This window comes from Motacilla alba, chromosome 1 (genome assembly GCF_015832195.1).
Source record: "Motacilla alba alba isolate MOTALB_02 chromosome 1, Motacilla_alba_V1.0_pri, whole genome shotgun sequence".
Classification (NCBI taxonomy): domain Eukaryota; kingdom Metazoa; phylum Chordata; class Aves; order Passeriformes; family Motacillidae; genus Motacilla; species Motacilla alba.
Window position 1 is genome coordinate 111,372,336 of NC_052016.1, and position 20,937 is coordinate 111,393,272.

The window sequence follows — 20,937 nt, forward strand, 5'->3', positions numbered from 1 at the left end:
CCGAAGAAAGAATGCAGTGGTCAGCAGTGGTTCTCACAGTGAGGAAGCTGTGTAGAGCACTGGCTTGCTTTGCTGGTTGCCAGCAGCACGTCTGGTGTGCTGCACCTGCCTGCCTCTGAGGAAGTGCAGAGGACAGGGGAGTTCTAGCAAAGGACACAGCCCCTTTTTGTACCAAAAACTGATGCACAGGAGAAAAGGAGCTTGCTCAAAAGGCTGAATTTGGACTTGGAGTATAAGCTGAGAAATAAAGGAAAGCTTCAGAAAGAATTTGATACAAATCTAATATTTAGGTATCCTCTCTTGTAAATTAATGCAGAGATCTCTTGCATTTTTTTAAACTTTTCATCATGTTTTTACTTTTGTTTTTGCAGGCTGGGTTTGGCTATGGATTGCCAATTTCTCGTCTGTATGCGAGGTACTTTCAAGGTGACCTTAAACTCTACTCAATGGAAGGCGTTGGTTCAGATGCTGTTATTTATTTGAAGGTATGAATTTCACCCTTTTATAAACTAGTAATGCAGGGCAGATTGTTTGTAGCAGGTTCTTTTCACTCCTCAGCTTGTTTTCAGATTTCTTTTGCTATCTTTGACATTTTCACCTAAATCAGTTACATAAAATCCTAAACCTCAAGATTATACATATACATACATACATATATATATATACATATACACACACACACACATATATATATATATATATATACATACATATATATATATATATATATATCTGGCACTAACACTAGTTAGTTTGCTTTTTTTTCAGTCACTGTGTTGGATTGTTGCATTTTGTTAATCTGTCATAAGTAGTGAATCTTCCAAGAACTGTGATAAGAGATAATTTTGGTTAGTGCTTTTTGATTTTAAGTTTTGGCCACAATAGCAATGGCAAGGCTGTTGGCCACCTCCTGACCAGTAAATGTGCTCTATTCTGTGCAGTTCTTGCTGCAATAGACTGTGTTCATCCTGTTGTTGTTTCCTGGGACAGCCCAGCCTGCTCAGGGGCTAAAGGATTCCATCAAGGATTCCATCAGGGAGTTTAGAGGAACAGAGTGTATAGCTCGTGTAGGTTGTTGGCTTTGCACTCTCACTGTGCCCTGCTGTATATGGCTTGTGGACTCCTCTCTTTCTGATGGGTTTGATCCTCTGCGTGTGTGTGTGGAGGAAAACTGTCTGGCCTTTCTCAGGGGAAGAAGGTGGCCCAGGGCACTGAGCTGGGTCAGCCCCCACAGCTCAGAGTGCATTGGGGAGGGGAGGTGTTGGAGTGGCTGTCTGCTTTGTGTCTGTGATAAATCTCAGTAAAATATTTCTGACCAAAAATCTCTTTCTTGCCATCTGTGTAGACACTCCTCCCTGGAAAGAAGGGGTGCATTTTTCAATGCTGTTATTTTCTTTTCACTTTGACTGGGACTTTGAGTACAACTAGAGCTACTAGGCACAGCTCAAGTATTGTCAGAGCAGTGCTGTGACATGTAACACTGGGATAACTGTGACACTTGCTGGCTGCAGGAGTTGTAGCTGTAGAACTGCCCAGAGTATCACCTTGCTCTGTATCTCCAGTGATGCCTAACCCTTGCTTTTGTTTTCCCATAGGCCCTTTCAAGTGAATCATTTGAAAGACTTCCTGTTTTTAATAAGTCAGCATGGCGGCACTACAAGACCACGCCTGAAGCAGATGACTGGAGCAATCCCAGCAGTGAACCAAGGGATGCTTCTAAATACAAAGCTAATCGATAATTTGCCACCTTTTGTCTCTGTTGGAGATGACCTCTGCATTCAGTATAAAGTCTCTGCTTTGTTCCAAAATCCTTCAGACCACAGTAGCTAATTACTTCCAAACAAAGACCTGATCAGGGCATTGAAAAATACTAAGAACAAAGTGATGATTGGGACTTAAAAGGAAGGCACTGAGCACTGAGTTTGGTATGTGAATCCTGTGTACTTCACCAGAATATGCTTGGTTGCTTCAGTCACGCGTTGACAAAAGGGATCGCACTGTGATTGCACTTAGGAACACAATGTTGTAACAAAAAGATGCTATTGGAAGTGGCCAGTTCTTATTCCAGTGTAAGGATTGGTAAGGTGTGCAGAACCCCTGAGTGGTGAATAGTATCTTGCACAGCAATATGGTGTAAGAGGAAAATTCTGACGTAGTTCAACGTGTGCTTCATGCAGCATTTTGTATTGCACAGTGTCACCCCTAGGAGAATATCCCTTTGAGCTCTTCAGATCTTATCTCTAGTGAGTTTATAAATGCATAGTTCTAAAAAGGGTTGTGCAGCTTTAAACTGATGCTTTCTCCAAATTCCCAAACCCACTTGTCATGTGCATACAAAAGTCGTGTTGTTATAAGACGGTAGGACTTCCACTCCTTGGTGTGCAACTTGATGATTTTCTTGACACAGAAATGCATTTCTGTGCATTTTCCTTGTTTTGAGGAAAGCTCCTGAGCAGTTAGATCATCTCTTCATACAACAAATTCTGTCAATACAGGGGCAGGGGGTAATTCAAGTTCCTATTTGCTTATCATTTTAGGGGAATTGGGGAGGGGAGAGAAATCCTGAGAGGCCAGCCAGCCAGTCATACAAATGAATTTGCCTTAAGAGTGTTGGTTGTTTGAAACCTGATTAGTTTAAAACCTGTAAATAGTTCGCAAAGTTATTTATACATTCAATGTCTGACTGCAGTCTGGTAATCTGAATTTGTAGTGTATATAAAGATGTTGTACATCAGCCTTTGGAACATGTTATTGGCCTAAGTACATGAAACTGGAAATACAGTAGAAATGGGAGGGACAAAATGTGGCCAGTACCTGGTTTAAGTTAAAAAATATCAAAGATGAAAAAAAATCCAAGTATTTTCCCCTTAAATTTATCGTAAGGGTCATTGGTGACTATTAGAAAACTGTTCTTCACAAAGTCTTTGCCAAATGCTGTTTCTGATACTATGGCCTTTCAGAAAAACCTGTGACATTTAGAAGCTCTGGTGATACATTAGCTGTGGCAATAAAGAAGATGAGTTGTAAGCAGCTCTGATGCACCCTCAATTTCTCTTAGGTGTTTTGATAATTTTTGGAAAGATAATAGAGATTTTAGCATGGAAAAATGAAACTTGTTTACTAAAATTGTGGGGGAACTGTCCCTTTTGTCCTCCCAGTATTTATTTTTATAAAGAACTGATTTATTAGGGAAATGCTGAAAAATTCCTAGGTATTTTAAAAAAAGAAAAAGAATCTTAGTTTGACTTTACAATAGTACTTTGCACTTCATAGCACATCTCATTGAAGGATTATAAAGTGCTTTGAGCAATAAACTCCATAGAGCCCCACTTCTGAGGAGTCGCAGTTCTTGCCTCGCCTGTTGCCGTGACTTCCCGAGCCTGTGTGAGCAGAGGGTGAGCTCAGGGGGCTCGAGGCCCCGTGGCTGTTCCCACACTCGGGGACTGGGATCAGGCCTGTGGGAGCAGCTGCTCCTTGTCTCCACGGGCTGCTGCCCTTCCCTGGGGATCAGCTGGCAGCAGGGCAGCTGGGCAGTGCTGCCCTCGGAGCCCCTCTGCCGCAGGCAGGAAGAGGAGGGGACTGATGGAGCCCTCCCGTTCCCAAACTGGACTCGTTTGGCCCTGGCCAGAGGATGGTGGCAGGGCACAGTGAGGGTGTGACACGGTGGCCTGCAGAGCAGCAGCTTCCCAGCACTGCTGCAGAGAAGGCAGGGTGTTACTCGAGCAGTACGGCTGCGGGGAAAGCAGGGGAATGGCTTGACTGGAACACTGGTTGCAAGTCACGTCTACCAAAATTTAGTCATTTATCTTCTGCCCCCACCTCCTGTAACTTCATACTGTTTTTAAAATTATTTCAAGTTGCGCATGTTTTATAGTAATTGCAGAGGAGATTTTGCTTAAAGATAGAAACCTGTGATGAAACGAATATTTCCTCGGTTGCATGTGGTCAGCTTTCTGTAGAACATTACCCAAAACATTCCAAGGAATAAGGTAGTCTGCATAAGAAACTTGAGTTTCAGCTTTTGTTAGAAATTGTATTTTGAAGTAGTAAATCCTGACCTGGTACTGTTTTGGGCTGTCTCCTTATACGAGGAGAGGGAACAGAAGGCAAAGGAAGGATGCTGACACACTGGACTTGTTTCCATGAAGTGCATGGAGGCCATGGGAGCCATGGGATGTCAACCACGGGAACGGTGAACCAAAGCTGAGGTTCCCGTGGAGGATGTTGTGCTGTGTTAGTGATGTCACTTGATCCACAACAACAACTGGCTGCTTGCAGGACTGGAGTGCTCCCGTGCTTGACAACTGAACTCCCCTGCAATGGCACCCATCTCCAAGAGCCCTGAGCTGGTACAAACACCTCCAAAGCAGGCTGGAGCACGAGGGATTCGTTTTCTTTCCATTCCCCAAGGTCTTTATGGGGGCATTACAATGAACACGAGAGAGAACTTTCCTCCCCACCCTTGTCCAGGCAGCCTGTGCTGTAGTGGCAGTCCCAGGTGTGCCATCAGTTGTCCCCCACTCATTGTCCTTCTGCCATGTTTCTGCAGAGGGGTATTCATCCGAAAACTGTTCTAGGAAGCAGCAACGACAGACCTTCAATTAGGAGAGAGTTTTTCAATGGCTGTGCCTGAAAAACGAGCACAGGTGGGTTTTTAATATGGCTGGTTTAACTACAGATACAGATTTTTTTTTCAGTTACTTCTACCTTTGATTGGAATCTCTTCTAATTAAGTTTTAATATCTTGGGGCTGTTAATTCCAAACTTGCTGATGATACACAAGTATATTTCCTTTTTATGAATTTCAGTTATGGCCTGCTGATGTCATTGCAACCTGCTTGTCTTGACAGGACACAGAAATACAAAAGAGTTCTCAGTGAAAATGTTCCTTACCTGTTGTGTTTATGATTAACAAACTGAACAGGAGATGTTTGCTCCTTGATTCTTCCTGAGAATTTACAAACAACTTCTGTATGTCACAGTGTAACAAACAGTTTACTTTTTGTCCATTGTGTCCATTTTCCAGTGTATGTGTCTTGAATGTAATTTTATTAATCCTCTGCCTAGTTTAATATTAATAGAAGTCTCTCTAAATCATGTACATATGCTCCCTGCCTTTCTAGGCTTTGTTTCAAGGCAACAAGGAGCCTTTCAGAGTCTGCATTCGATGAGAAAAATTCAGAAGATACCAAAATGCTTCTTTTGCAACTCAGGTGCAGTGTTTGCCCGTGTAATTGGCTGTGATGACCTAGGAGAGCACAGAGAGAGTCTTTGTCCTGCTGCAGTCTGTGCTACCTCTTGGGCAGTGTTTAAAGCAGGTCCATTGGCACATGCTTAAAGAATACGGATATTAATGACAGCGTTCTTGGAAAACTCAGGCTGCTTTTTGGCCATGAAAGGCTGCATTTACTGCTACACCTGGGTAGCATTCTTTTCTTTGTCCTCAGTAGCAGCTGTTCACATTCTCCAAGAAGTGAGCAAGAGTCATCTTTAGTGCAATCTCCTGTTCACCTCCACCTATAGTATTTAAGGTGATATCGTGACCTCATTGACATGGGAGAAGTTTCCTCCCTCCTCACCACATTAATGCATTCCTCTAGATCCTTACGTGGGAGGTGCAAAAGTGGTCAAGATTCATGAAAATAATCCTGTAGAAAACAGCCTCAGTGTTCAGTGTTAGCATTTATCTTGAGGATAACTGTGCCCCATTGCACAGTGTTCCCTTCCTTGCTTGTTTCCAGGCTCCTGTGCTTTCTGGTAGATCTTCCTTGCTTCTTCCTGGCATGCACACCTGTCTGTGGATTCACATATGTAAATGTGTTTCTGCTGAAGTTGAGAGAATGCGATGGCACATAACAGAACCATGTGTTAGTGACTCAGAGGTTGAGTTTGTTCACTAGTGAGGAACACAGCTATAATCTGTGTAGTGGCTTCAGGGCTGAGCCTTGCAAATACTTGCACAAGTCAAAGTGTATGAGAGGAATGCCACTTAAATGAATGTTCTCAGGATCAGGACTCAGGCTGTTGATATTAATTTGAAACAATAAAGATTTGTGTAATTGAAGTGGCTAATTAAAAATAAATAAGAACCTTTAAAGTTCACGTGCTTTAATTGAAGCATTATTTTGCCTTAAAAGTCCTCGGAAATCAGCATAGTGAACTTGTTTGCCTCTTAAATCTGGAGGGGTTTTCATGTAGTACGAGCAGGGTTGATGAGTGTGTGATCATTCTGACATTGTCCTCTGGTGTTGTTTCATTGAACTTTTCCTCTGAACTGAGCACTGCCAGGAGCTGCTGGACACTGTCCTTTGGAGTGCACGCCCTGCTGGACACTGTCCTTTGCAGTGCACGCCCTGGACACTGTCCTTTGGAGGGCACGCCCTGGACACTGTCCTTTGGAATGCACGCCCTGCTGGACACTGTCCTTTGGAGTGCACGCCCTGGACACTGTCCTTTGGAGTGCACGCCCTGGACACTGTCCTTTGGAGGGCACGCCCCGTGCAGGTCCCATCAGGCAGGGGCAGGCTCCAGGCAGTGCCCTGGCTGCTCTGGGCACTACAGCAGGGATTGTCCTCAGGGAGCTGCAGGCGGCCTCAGCTCACAGGGAGGAGTGCTGACCCTGCACTGGTGTGTGATGAGTTTGTCATGTGGGTGGAAATAAAGTCCCTTTGTCCCCAGGGCAAGGTATGGGACAGCTCTTCCTGGTGAGCTGCTCTGTGTTGCACCCTGCATCCACGAGGGAAAGTGGTCTTGTGGTGCCTTTCCTCTGAGGTGGCATCGTTTGAATCTACTAAACCTGTAATGGAGGAGTGAGAAGGTGTTTTTTCATGAGATTACTTGGCCATATTTTAAATTTATTTTTGAATCTTACGATACTTGTCTGTTTCTAGTCTATTACCTGTGTATTTGACTTGTGTATACTCTTATTTTCCTTTTTTCTTTCCGTGGTTGACAAATAAAATTACATAAAAACTACATGTTGACATTTTTGAGGGACTGGTTTGGTTTCACACAATAGGGAGCTCAGTTTGTGATTTGGCAGTCTGAGGTCAATTTCTCACATGCCTACAGAGGAGCACCCTCAGACAGCTGCACTTGGGAGCTCAAGAGGAGTTTTAGCATATGAGCAGCTTTTGGGTTTGGGTTTTTTTCTGCTACATAAACCTCCCAAAAGCTAATTCTCAGATTGTTCTTGACAGCCAAAATAGCTGTTAGAAACAGATAAATAACACCCAAGGCTTCTACCTTGAAATTTCTTCAGCATTCCATGATGTTTTATATGCATTCATAAGTTATTCAAGAAAATGGAAAAACCCAATGTTTGTTACCAAGCAGTTCCAGAGCAGGAAAATGCTTGGGGACCTGTCTTACTTGGCTCATTAGCTTTCTTATTAAGTAACAAATGAGACTCCAGATGGCCAGAATTTTGCTAGAACTGAGATAATTTTCTTTCAGATCTTAATTTATTTTAAAACTTCAGCTGAGAAGAAATCTGCGTGTTGTACTTTCTCACTGCTTACCATTTGCCATGGCGGGGTATTCACAGGAGTTGAGTAGTTAATTAAGGAGCTCAAAATTGCAAAATGTGTCAGCATGTACTGCATGTTTGACAGTTGCTGCCTGCAGAGGATAAAGCAAACAGTTGCAGCAGCAGTGTAATGAAGATTTATGGCTTTAGGACACAGGCATATGTGGGAGAACAATTTGTAATAAGGAATCCGTTTTGTGTTATACAATTCATGCCTTTTTTAGATGGCTGTAGACTTACTCAGTACTTCAGTTTGTTGTTTCTGGTGGAAAGAAGTCTTGCAGTAGACAGTTTTTAAATGAAGTGAGACATATAAAACATGTCAGGCATGCTTGAGAGGAAAAAATAAACTTTTAAAAAATGTCAGATCAGTTTATATCCATGATCTAACTCAGAGGCTGTTTTTACTTGAAGCTTTTGTACTGTCTTCTCTGGAGTTAGATGGAGTGTAGTAAATAAAGCCTGCTGTGTGTTGTCTAAGAGCAGCGGCCATTTAGAAATGGTGCCACAGCAATCCCAAAGTCCTTTTCTATCCCAGTGACTTGCTTAATTTTTGTATTTCTTTGGCCCAAGCTACTCCCCTGATGTGTCTCCTAGTCCAAAGGCAGCAGGCACATCACTGCTTGTGCCAGCACGCAGCTGGAGCCAGCACTGAATATTGTAAAACGATTTTCCATTTTGATCTGCCCCTGTGGATCCTTTTCCTGAAATTAGTAAATGTGCAGGCACCTGCAATACACTGATTTAAAAGATCATTTTCAGAAGAAAGCTTCAGTTCTTCCCGTTTTCAAGGTCCCACGTTGACTGGTTTGGAAACTTTCAGAGGAGTTTCATGGAAGTGCTTGTGGCTGTGGGGGCTGGTGCTGCACGCTGTGCCATCGGCTGGCCTGGCAGACTGGGGCCTGTGGGGGTGCGTGGCTGCCCCATAGCACCTCCCGTGCCTGATCCAGCTGCCTCCTCCCCCTTCGCTGAATCAATCTCTTTGTGGACATGGAATGCTTGATGTGGGGTCCTTGAGGAGGTGGAGGTCCAGCACTCGAGGCACGGTCAGGTTTGCACTCAGGTGAAGGAAGGTCTCACTGTGTGTCCAGAGGAGAGCAACGAGGCTGGAGAGGGGCTTGGAACACAAGCTGTGTGAAGAACGACTGGGGGAGCTGGGGTTGTTCAGCCTGGAGAAAAGGAGACTCAGAGGTGACCTCATCACTCTCTTCAGCTTCCTGAAGGGTGGCTGTGCTGAGCTGGGGTCGGTCTCTTTCTCCGGGCAACAACAGACAGAACAAGAGGACGCAGTCTCAAGCTGCGCCAAGGGAGATCCAGGCTGGGATTAAGGAGGAAATTTTTCACAGCAAGAGTGGTCAAATACTGGAATCATCTGCCCAGGGAGGTGGTGGAGTCACCATCCCTGGATGTGTTTAAAAACAGACTGGATGTGGCCCTTGGTGCCATGATCTAGTTGAGGTGTTAGAACATGGGTTGGACTCGATGATCTTAAAGGTCTCTTCCAACCTAGAAATTCTGTGATTCTGTGTGAATCACAGCTGTGTGGTAGTTTCTCTCTGTTGTTGCACTAAAGGTTAAGTTTTCCCCCCAGGGAAACAAATCTTCCTTCTTGGTGTTCAGATCTGGGTGTCCCTTCAGTGAACGGGTGTCTGTGTTGGTGCTGCAGCACCTGAAAGCTGCCTGGGTCCTGCAGCTTCTATGGACACGGCTGCCGCTCGCAGACTATTTCACAAACAGCCATTTGTGATGGGTGAAGAGGCTGGAGTTGTGCTTTGTTCTGGTCTTTTGAAATGCATTTTGTCTTGCTGTTAGAGCTGAAATGCATGATGCATCTCAACTTTTGGGTTCTTGGTAAACAGTTGAGTGAAACACACAAGAAGGTATCTTGGGTAGTTCTCTGTGGGTGCAATTTCATTCAGCTCAGAATGGCTGGGGTCAGTTCTGATGGCATGGTACCACCACCACTCACTGCATAATGGCTGAGTTTTAATTAGCTCCTGTGTGGTTTAGCTCTACATTCTTAATGACAAATTGATTTGACTTCCCAAAGTGGAAGTTTAAAGCTGTCAGAACAGAGGTGTTTGACCTCATAGCATTATTTTTTTTTCCCTTTCTTTAAAAGGTACAGACTGTGAGCTTGTGGTTTTTCTAACAGTTCTTCATGTTCTTTCTGTGGCTGTGGTACCAGGTTTGTGCTGTGGGGTCATTTGAAGAAAAGGCTTTCTTGAGGGGGAAAAAGGAAATGAAAACAAGCCCAAGATTTGTGATGCTGTTTTAATTATATTTAATTTGGAACCAGCTATTCTGGGGGCATTTTGTTAATTCTACACAGGATATGGCTTTATGCAGTTTTGTTTGCATGTGAATAATATGAATATTTAAAATGTTAGGTTGGTTCTTTTGTAGAACAAATGCACTCATTTGTGAGAGGCCTTTTAGATAACCAATGGGGGATGAGTGGAACAAATGAAAATTTCCCCAAGGGGTAGTTTCCCATTTTGTTTTGGCTTTTGGCTTTTAATGACATACTGTAGAAGTGCAAGCTCAGGACACTGGTAAAAATCAAGCTCATTAACTTTTAAACTGATGATGATATAAACTATCTTAAGTATGGCCAAGTAGCACAGTAACTGGATCCCTACTGGTTAATGTGTTAGTTTTGGAATGAAAAAGCTGGAGCCCAGTATGGTGTGCAGAACATTGAAATAACATCCCCTGTTGGTAATCAGAACCGGTCACTTGCAAAGAGCACGTTATAATTAATCTGCTCACTGCGCAGACGATGCCTTTGCAGTTCACAGACTCTTTATTTTATGGAAAACCAGTGCTTGTAGAGAAATATGATTAGAGAATCACAGGAATAGGGTAAGAAAATACCACAAAATGTGCTGAAGAGGACGTAATTTATTCCATCAAAGCTGTTCCTAGAATTTGAAATACGTGTGAGACTTGATGTGCACATGCAGCCTGGTTGGTGCCACCAGGGAGGATTTTCCCTTTGAGTGTTCCTACTGTCACGTGCTTAGGCACAGGAATAATTGTTTTGAGATAATGGAACATTTTTGTCTTGATAAATCCCATTCAACATTAAAAAAATTAAATTGTGTTTATGTGAAAGGCAAAACTGCCTCACCTGGCTCAGAACCTGCAGTTCCCCGTTCCTTGCTGAAGCAGGGATTGATGCTGTCGAGGAGAGTATCTAAAAGGAGATGGAGACACCAGGTGTGAAAGAACTGTTTGAACTGGCCATGGATAGCTGCTGGGGCAGGGGAGCTCAGTGTCGTGTTTGAGAACTGGTGGTAACACGGGAGCCTGCTGCCTTCCGCTGCGAGATCCGGCCAACGCGCCCGTCCTGGGAAGCACCTCGGTTCTTGCTGGAGTCTCAGTCCCACATTCCCCACTTAGCACAGTGAAAGTGCATGTCCAGAGGCTTTCAGTTATTTTTATTTCAGTCTGTGTCTGTCTCTTGTCCCCTCAGGAAGAGCCATGAGGCAGTGGCCTTGATTTCCATTTGGATTAGAAATGCTAATGCTGCCCTTTCTTACGCCAGGAAGGAGCCTTCCCTTTGGAAAGAAAAGGGCAGAAAACACCTGTGTGTGTGTGCTTGGGCAGCACACACTGTGTTTTGAGAGGAAAGCGAGCTCTTGTCAAAATCCAATGGGAAGAGGAGTTCTTAACATGGTCTGATACTTGAAAGGGTCTCCATGCAAGAGGCAAAGCCCTGGCTCCATTTTCTGCCTCACTTTCAGCTCTGTTTTATGAGAAGGTCAGGGAATGATGTGCTATCACACAGGAGACTTTCCATGATGGTTTGGTACCCTTTTACAAGCTAATTTACTGTAGCATCAAACCCTTCCTTCCTGCTGAGCTGACAGGCCTGGTGTTGGTTCAGGGACTGCCTTGTTCTGAGGGGTTTGCCACCAACCAGAACAAGGATCCCCTCTGGGCTGGGCTGGGCACTAAGCTCACTCCCAAGGATGTTCCTTACTCATCTCCTGAGTGGTACCAAGGCACTGCTGAAAACAGACCCAAATCCATCTCAGGTGATAGAAGGAACCTTGTATTGTCTGGGAGCATTTTGGTGTAGACTCTGTGCCATTAGTTTCTCTCCTGTGCTCAATGATTTTGAAATTTGCTTATTCTGTAATTAAAAATGTCTTGGCTAGGAAGTCCTGAGCCTCTGTTTGCTGTTTCAGCTTCTCCCTGCCTGAGGCAGGACAGTTGAATAAATAATCTTTAGAGCTGCTGCAGGTAGTGACTTCTTACAGAAAGGACAAACGGGAAAGAGCAAAGCAGGAATATTTGTACACCAGACTGACTTGGTTCAGGGAAGAGTCAAGTCCAGAACCAGTGTCAGGATTTGTCCCTGTGGCTCATGTTTGCTGCTGCCATTTTCCATCTGGCACAGCCATACATCATCTTGGCACCCACGAGAGCAACTCGGTTGTTGCTGGGGATGGTTTTCAGCAGTGGAACCAGAATGGCTGCAAGAGCACTGTTTCTTTCTTCCACTTTGAAGTAAGAATTAAAACACTGGTTCCTGATTCCACTGTGCTGGGGCTGGGTAAAGAAGGTACCAGACTGCTGATGTCTAATGCTGCCCCTTTCCAACTGGGACAAGCACTTCCTCACCTCCACCCACATCTTTCTGGCTGCAAGGTAAAGGCAAGGAGAGGTGATCCTGTTAGTGCAGAGAGCAGTAGAACTCAAGTAGCAGCCTTTTGGGCATGTTGGCAGAGCTGCTCTCGTGGCTTTGTGAGGGCTAAAAGCGCTGGGCTACCACGGATGGGGATGACAGTCACTGTGCCATCACTGGGTTTCCTCTGCAGGTTGTGTTCACGTGTCCAAAGATGCTGTAAAATGAAGGGGAGAGGCAGCTGTGTCTGTCATACACTTTATTGTTCATGTGGAGCTTGGCTGATTTAATTAAAGCAATACTTGTGAAAAGGAAACCCAACCATGACTCAGAAGTGCAAAACTGCCCTCCACGTGTCCAGACACCATTAGGGTCTGGTTTGCAGGAGACAGCACATGAATGTACCAGCAGGGCAAAGGCTTCAGCTTAGTGATATCCTAAATGCAAGCAAGACACCTGGTACAGAATATGGCTTTGTTGCTGGGTAGCCACCTGTGACCCTGAGAAACAGCTTCTGTTAAGAACAGGTCACTGGTGAGTTTTTCTCTAGTTCCCACGTTCAAGTCGTGGTGCTGTCTCCACTAAACCACTGAGCAAGAGCAGCTGAACAGTAAGTGCTAGGAAAGTAAAATGAACAAGAAACAACGGTAAAAGCCAAGAACAACAAATCCTTGCCCACCACCATTGCATTTGGATATGGCTCGTCTGTCCAACAGCACCAGTAGAAGCAGACAGTTCCTGTGGTGGAGGAGTGGTTTGTGATGGGAAGACTTAAGACTTGCAAAGGATTAGAAAAACTAACAAGTGCATCCCAGGTATGAAATTACAGTAACAGGTTGCCTAAGGCTGAGAAAGGTCTTAATTGCATCATCCCATCAGGCACACAGCTGGTGGCAGCTGAAGTATCTGTGGCTGTCCCTTTGCACGTTCCACCCTATTTCCTGCTCACCTGTTTTTGCAGCTCTGTGAAGGAAGTAGCTTGACTCCAGAGGACAAAGTGCATGAGATGCTGTATACTTGGTCTTGTGGTGGTCTGAGAAGTGTCTGGCAAAATGCTGCTAAAGAAAAATCAGTTACCTCGTAGTGGAGGAGGGATGAAAACTGTAGGGAGCGAGCAGAGTGTGGGACTAATTTGGTGCCTGATACCAAGGTCTGTAATTTACTTGCCCGGGAGAGTATCTGGAAGAGTGTTTACCCACCAACCAGGCCACCCGGCGAGGTAAGGACAGCAGCCAGGGCGTGCTGCTGCCAGCAAGCACAACCACCTCATGTGCCTGGGATCTTGGTCCCTCAGTTTTTTTCCAAGAGAGACGTGGAGCCCTCCCTCCTCCAGCACTCCCTGTGCTGCTCATGCAGGGAACCAGCAAATGCTGACCAGTGCTGCCCACAGCAGCCAGCGTGTCCTGGTGGGTTTGCAATTGCAGGCAGTGGTGGCACAGGCTGCAGCCCCCTTCCCGGGCTGCCTGAGCCTGTTCCCAGCAGGCTGCCTGTGAGACAGGGACAGTGGCAGCCTTTCCCTGCTGGCCTGGCACCAAAGCTGCTGCTGAGCTGGAGAGCCTCAGACGCGCCTGTGCGCTGAGCAGCTGTGCCAGACAAGCCTGGGAGCCAAGTGGCATCAGTGGCACAGCCCCACCGCAGTGCTGGGGGTCTCCTGCAGCTGTGGGGCAGAGCAGCCCCAGGGCTCAGGAATCCTGCCAGCTCCCGCAGCCGCCTCAGCAGGTTGTCAGCTGGGAGACTGAACATGGAACCAGATGTCAGGCAGGACTGGCTTTGCCAGCTAGGAAGATCAGCATTGAGGGGAGAGCTTCACCTGTGTTTCTGCTTGAGGCTGTACATGTGTCATGGACAGAGAAAGAAAACAGTTGCAACTAATTCTGTTCAAAAAGTTTCCTTTGTTTTTTTGGTTTGGTTTTTTTTTCAGTTTTTTTCTCCGTATTTGTGTAGAGGAATAGCCTTGGGATCCTCTGCAGGAGCAGTGTGTCTGTGAACACATCTTGTTTAGTTTGATGAGAAGTTTGTACTGGCCGAGTACCGTGTGACAACAGCACTGTTTGCTTGTCATTTGCGGATACGTAGCTGGGAGCAGCAGGTTCTCCTGGGAGGCCACATCCAAAGGCCTTGGGATATTTTTGTAATTCACCAGTAAAAACCATCAGCATCTTCAAACTGTCTTATTTCCTACACCACCACATTCCAGCTATGGCTGTCTTTTCATTTACTTTCTTGCCATTGAAGTGCAAAGCCAGGGAGCAAACCAGAAGTGATTTCGGCAGCTGTTCAGGCACTAGGAACATGGAGAGTGATTTGATAAAGCAAAAAGCCTGACTCCTTACCTACAGCCCACACAGAGGCTTGTTAAATGGATTTCCACCAACTTGCCTGGAGATCTCTTCATTTCAGTGCATGATTTGGGCTCTGGGGCAGATGTTATTCAGAAAGAAAAAAAACCCCAACTTTATTCCCAGTTTCTCAACGTATTTGCTGCAGCAATGCCATTCCTTCACGGGCCAGAAGAGCTCAAGGTCAGTAGGGTACAGCTGCATCTTCTCTCTCTGCAGGCTGCAGCCAGCACTTCCCTGTGTGCTGGCTCTGGATCAGGAGCCAGCCGGGCTGCTCCTGCCAGCCCCCCTCGGTGCAGAGTCCCGGGCCTGGCCTGGCGCAGCAGCTGGAAGCAGCAAGACAGGGGCAGGAACTTGCACGTGGGTGTGGATTTCTCTCAGTCCCTGGGGCTGTGCCTGACAAGTGCTGCTGGCTGGGCCTCCAGCACCGTCAGGGAGTGGGGATGGGATAAGCTCTTCCTGAGATCTCCCTCGCTGTGCTCCAGTTCGTTTTTGACATCTCCCAGAGCACGATCCCTGCTGTCAGAGATACCCCCGGTGTTCCTCACGCTTCTCCCCATCCACTGGTTGAGTTCATAGCTTGTTCTTCTGTCTCATGGTTAAAAAAATATATATTTTATTTTTCATCCTCGTCTCCCTCGCTCATGCTGCTGAGGGAGGCGGAGGCAGCTTTTGGAGAAGAGGGAGGGGAGGTCTTATTGATGACCCAGGGTGGAGATGGAGAGCGGGACGGAGAGCGGCCTCGCGTAGGACTGCTGTTTGGGCTCTGCCGGGGAGAAAAAGCCTGGAGCATTCGGCCGCTGCGTTCCTGGAACATCTGCTTCTGCAAAAGCAAAGTGAGAAGATGCTCTTTGAGTACTGCACAGAGGGGAAGGCTGTGGGCAGGCAGGGGCTGCACTGTGCCTCTCACCGGGGAGTGAGCAGGGAGCCAGAGCCCTGGAGCATGGCTGGTTTGCCTCAGCTAACCTGGTCCTTGCATGCAAGGTTTTACCTCAGCTGGGCCACCCCCCAGTGTGAGAACACCGTGTGTACTGGCCTGAGCCACACACAGAGGACTCCCTTTGTGGTTTTTGCACATACTGGTCACACTCTTGTCTCCAAAGGTCACTTTTCTGCCTGAACATCCAACCTCCCACAGCCTTTTCCTTCTAGAATGATGGAAAGGACCACCCCTCTCCTCCTGAGCTTCCTGGCTTTCCTAGCCTTTATTCCTCTGTCCCTTCTTAAGGGAGACAGCCTGATGCCTGCCAAGTGCTGGCAGCCACTTCCCCAGCTGCCTGGAGCAGGCACGACCCAAACCCATAAATTGAGGGTGGGAATGTCAGAATTTGGGTGTCTGTTGAAAAGAGAAAACACTTGCAGGCTCTATGTTTTGCTTGGAGCTTTATTGTCACTTTTGCTTTGTAAAGCTGAGTGGAGGCCTGCCAGAGCTGGTGGGGTGGAAGAGACACCTCTGCAGTCAAGCAATCTGCTACACTAAGGCAAGTGCCTCTACTGGTTAGCAGCAATGCGGCCTTGCGTCACGCCGGGTTACGGAAGACATGGTGTGTGCTGTGCAGCTGCTGCAGGCTTCACATGGAAAAGGCCAAATCCGAGTGCCCTGCTGCTCCTCCTGAGGATGGGCAGTAAGAAGCCTCAACCTTGGCTGCAGGACTGGCAGTTGAGTCACAGGCGATGCTCGGCTGAAAGGAAGATCCAGCCCCGACAAAGTTAAGTTACCACTCAAGTCTGAGAGGAAAATATTTGTGCAGAAGGTATGCATTTGCCTGTTTTAGCTGAGATCCAGCTTGCAGTTGCCCAGTTTTCATCCTGTTCCTATTCCCCATCCCTCTGCAGTGACTCTGCCCTGTGCTGACACAGGATCTGGCTGCTCATCTTGCTCTTTCTCCTCCTCTCTGAAACTCAGCATTCCCTGCCTGCGGAGAGGCAGATGCTGGTTCCCCCCTCAGGTTTCTGGGTGTTTGCTAAATCCCAGGGCTTAAAAATCAAGTACAAATACTGAACTTAGCTGTTCCTCTGTGAGCTCCCTCTCCTAATTTACATTTCCATCACATTAGCCTTTATTGACTCACAGCCTGGGTTTCACCGCAGCACGGAGTGGCAGAACAGTTCCTGCCTGGAGCCACCCTTCTCAAGGCTCTCCAGCATAAACCCCATGGTGTGTAACCTACCCCTGCACTACTGCTAGGTCCAAATTAGTCAAGACTTCCTAAAATCTCAATCGTTAGCAGATGGTGGCTGCTCCTGATAAATGGTGCCAGAAAGCATTCGGATGGGGGAGGATTTCTGCAGCCGAGAGCTGCAAGGATGTCACCAGAGCTGGCAAAGCTCCAGAGACTGTTTGCAATTCAGTGGTAGGGGTGCAAAATTTCTCTTTAGATCACAGAAATGTGAGGTTCTGTTGGCTTGTTTCACCCTCTCACTGAAGATAATCCCCAACAAAGGAAACCCCATGTTTAATATGAAATATATTTTTCCTTCCTTCTGTTGTCACTTCTAACAACTCAGTGGCACAGTGGTGCTTTGTGGTGGTGTGGTGGCAGTGCTGGAGGACATCCAAGTGCCCCAAGCTGGCTTGGCCTGCACCATCCCATGTGGCAGGGAGTACCTGACTGAGCCTTAGCAGCAAAGTGGGATTCTCCTCTCCAGACCTGGCCTCTGTGACTAAGTCCCTCAGCCAGGCTGTAGGACAGCTGCTTCCTAGGCCTTCAGTTTGTTGCTGGAACAAACTGATGCACTCACACCTTCAGCAGGGCAAGGGCCCAGCCCCTCCACGTTGCCTCCTGCATTAGAGCTGGAAGCACCTGGCTGCTGGCTAAAAGCACAGCTCTGCAGGAGGAGGAGGTGGTGTCACTCACCTGCCTCAGAACACCTTTCTCTCCAGCTGTGCCCTAGCAGGGTCAGTAAGCCATGCCCTTTGCAGGCAAGGAGCTCCTTGGGCCAGGGGGTGCTGAAGGAGTAGAACAAGTGTTAATGGCTTCCTTGGAGTGTTGGAGGGGTTAGACAAGGCTGGATGCACTGTGGTCCATTACCACAGGTAGGAAAAGAATTTCAAAGCCTTGGCTCAAATAAGTTCAGGTACACCCAACCAGTTTAGGGTTTGTTTTTGGCAAACTCGCAACTGGGAAAAAATATTTTGCCTGTTTCTGAATTTTACTGCACGTTGATACCCTTTGCTTTACAAAGCAAGTGCCAGCTGGGGGTCTGCTTTTGAGCTGCTGATTGCTCCAAGGCCATTTTAGGTTCAGGCTGCAGACAGGTGGTGTGGCCATAAACACCACCCGAGGTTCCAGTTGCAACCTGTTTTACCTGAGCCCCTGATGATGTCTGAGGTGTGTCAGCTGTTTGGAAGGCAACATTCCCCTAGTACCCCTGTGTGCTGAGCTGGGGGAAGCCAGCCCCTTGAAGGGAAACCTCATCTGAAGGGACATTTCTGAGAGAGACTGGCACAGAAACCCTGCCCTGTGAGCTGTGCTTTCTCTCCGCTGACCCCAGTTGTGGGTGCCTGCTTGTACGTGTCTGAGAGGAGCTGGAATGGATACCTGCACCCTGGAGTGGTGTCTCTGCCATGAGGCCCTGTGTGCCAGGCTGTGTGGTGGTCCTGTCTCACATCACAGAGAAGTTTCATGCCACACTAATCATTTGTTTCTGACCTCTCTGACTCGCTTGCAGAAAACACACGCACAGGGGATTGCACAGGTGGGCAAAATTGCCAATGAATTACAGACATCTAGACATGTGAGAACTGACATCTTGACCTCTTTCACAAGCAGGCATTTCTCTGTGGGTTACATAGCCCTTACTTTTAGAAAATTGATGCTAGCATAAAGTATATTATAATAATTATTTGTGAAATAATAATAGCATATTAATGGCATGCAAATTACTGATCTAGGAATCCAGCATGCCCGTAACGATTCCTGTACTTTTAATGTCAACATTAAAAGCAACTTCTAACTAACAGTGATAAGGCAAATTAGCATTAATAACAGTTTTGACACTAATAGTAAGTTATCATTTTTTAAAAAGTCTTTCCTGTTGCCAAGGCTCAAACTGATTTTAAAAAAAGCCACACCACCTCTCAGCTTGCTGTCACTGATGCTTTTCCTACAACAGCGTGAAGAGATTTCACTCCTCTTGTTCTTAGCAAAGGTCCCTGTGACTGCACCAGACTTCCTACTCTGTGGTCAAACACTTACTCAGGAAACAAGAGTTTCTAATTTTAAAAGACATATGCAGAGCACCTTTTCCTTAATTCAATTCGGTAACATGTTTTATCAGCAAAGGTTTTTAAAATGCCATTAGCATGCACTGTTGAGTGGACAGAGCCAGGAAACAGGATCAATGCTTTTGAATTCTTTCCCTGTCTTTGCACAGCTGAACTCATCTCACCTCCTGTGAATTTCACGGACTCTGTCAGCATCAGCTTTAGTTATTCAGCACCCATGGCCAAAGGACCATCCCACATGGGGAACACACACCAAGCTCTATGGGAACAACTCACAGAGGAAGCTTCATGTGGATGTGGGCAATGCAGGAAAACCTGGGCATTTCATCAGAAGAGTTGCCTCGTGCCCTCCCCCAGGAACAGGCCAGTGTCAATGAACAAGCTGTTCCTCAAGCTCTCTGCTCGTGTGGCTGGGGCCTGTGTTGGTCAGTGATCACCGCCTTTGGGTGGACAGAAGTAGCTGTGTGATGACAGTCTCTGTTCTGAAGCCTTCACAATCTAATTTAGGTTTTTCTCAACTGACTGGTAATCAACATGGCAAGTCAGTGCAAAGATGAGAACTCCCCTAAGAGGCAGGCACTGCATGACTTGGTAGCACTGAGTTGTGAGCACTGATGTGAGCTACTTAATTCACAAAAGCTTTGTGACTCTTCCTACGCGTTTGTTTACAAAGAAAATACCTGCTGAGTTCCTTCCAACAGAAGGTGCCTTTTTCACTCAGAGTTTGCAACCAGAGCAGTGTGTCTGACATGGTGCCTGCACTGGAGGGTCTGGGCTTTCATCCCAACACAGACAAACTTGACATTCAATTTAAGCTTTGCTACTGGTTTCAATGCAGCAAAGAAAAGTCATACAAGCAAACAAAGCTTCTTGAGGTTTGGCAAGCTATCAGAACTGAGAGATGGGGGCCAGGACTGTTCTGGGGCTCTGAAGTGTCCAGCTCACCACCCAGTGCATGAGTTTGGTTTGAGCAGGTTTCTCTCCAGAAACATGCTGCTGCAAATGCTGAACTGCCTTTCCAAGGCACTTGGGGACCTTTGGCAAATGGCTCTGTGAAGCCAGCACATACCAAGGAGAGCTCTGCAAGTGCTGCAGTCCCACCTAAACTTCCCTGCTGTCAGTTAGATGAGCCTGAAACTGACAAGTAAAATAACTTCTTGGAACTTTATCTCAGTAGTTTTTGAAGTCAGAAAATTATAATCTTCTACTGCTGCATACAGACCAGCAAGAGAACTGCTGAAAACCTTTCCAGTGGTCCTGTTTTTCCTCACTCCCTCCAGTGCACATCCTTGATGTAGCAGTGGTTGCATTTAATTCTAACGGGGCCAACAGCCTGTATTGGCCTGTTTGCTTGTGTGGTGCTGTGATGCAGCTCTGCTGAATGCAGTATTATGTTCATCATCACACCTTCACAAAATACAGATATCCCAAACAAGCAAAGGCCAGAAGCAGCAAATCCTGCTGTTGCAGTACTGGTGTGCATTAATGGCTTCAGCAGCCAGGTTTGCCATTACCCTGCTGTGCTGGCTTTCAAGACAAAGACTGCAGCAAAAGTATCTGCTCTTCACCCGTGCTAGAGAGGAGAAATAAAAACACTCAGACTTCCTGGGATGGCAAAATACCTACCCAAGCTCCGTCAGGTCCAAACAGCTCTAAAAAGTTGCCAATAAATTCCCTGGACTTTTCTTCCCATTTCTGAATGAGGTCATGGCTCTTCTCTTCCACCTTGTAAACAAATTCTTTTGACTTTTCTTCCACATTCTTGACTTTTTCTTTCATTTTGTCCACTTGGTTTTGAAAGCGGTATTTCTTCTCCTGTTTTAAAAGTGTGGTCAAAGATTAATAAAAAACTTGGAAATAATTAGCCACAGAGAGTTGAGAAGAAGAAAAAAAAAAGCATTAATGCATCCTAATACACATGGCCTTGGTTAGCTATTCCCACATTATTTTCATAAATGCAAGTGTAACATTCATGGAATGAGGTGCAGAAGGTACGTACTGAAAAGGTTTCTTGTGTGATTACTGTGTTAATCCACTACATGAATCTTTCTGTATTTTCAAACTGAATGCACTTTGAAATTGATATTAATCTTGTGAAGGATACGTGTGGGAAATTAACAGCTCAAACTTAAGAGCAGGCAAAAGGTAAATCTCCCTATGTTTCCTGGCAAATGCTGCTGACTTGCCAGCCTGGATGTCAGCTTGG

At 46.2% G+C, this 20,937-nt stretch overlaps 2 protein-coding genes across 6 annotated transcripts in view; one reads left to right on the forward strand and one right to left on the reverse strand.

Annotated features, from left to right (window-relative positions):
- Positions 1–3,329, forward strand: part of PDK3 (pyruvate dehydrogenase kinase 3) — a 51,760-nt gene extending 48,431 nt beyond the window's left edge. Inside the window, exons 10-11 of the mRNA XM_038143985.1 lie at positions 372–485; positions 1,596–3,329. Coding sequence (XP_037999913.1) covers positions 372–485; positions 1,596–1,739 — 258 coding nt within the window. The 3' untranslated portion in view covers positions 1,740–3,329. The remainder of the gene's footprint in view (positions 1–371; positions 486–1,595) is intronic.
- The window catches only part of PCYT1B (phosphate cytidylyltransferase 1, choline, beta), a 54,138-nt gene continuing 36,332 nt past the window's right edge, over positions 3,132–20,937 (reverse strand). For 3 of the 5 annotated variants that reach the window (XM_038144248.1, XM_038144335.1, XM_038144115.1), the window contains 2 exons: positions 20,358–20,546; positions 3,132–15,326 (listed from right to left, as the gene is read on the reverse strand). In XM_038144248.1, the coding sequence (XP_038000176.1) occupies positions 15,120–15,326; positions 20,358–20,546 (396 nt within the window). In that variant the 3' untranslated portion in view covers positions 3,132–15,119. Of the gene's footprint in view, positions 15,327–15,873; positions 16,186–20,357; positions 20,547–20,937 lie in introns of those variants that run through there. The other 2 variants (XR_005257785.1, XM_038144420.1) reach the window with 2 other exon arrangements.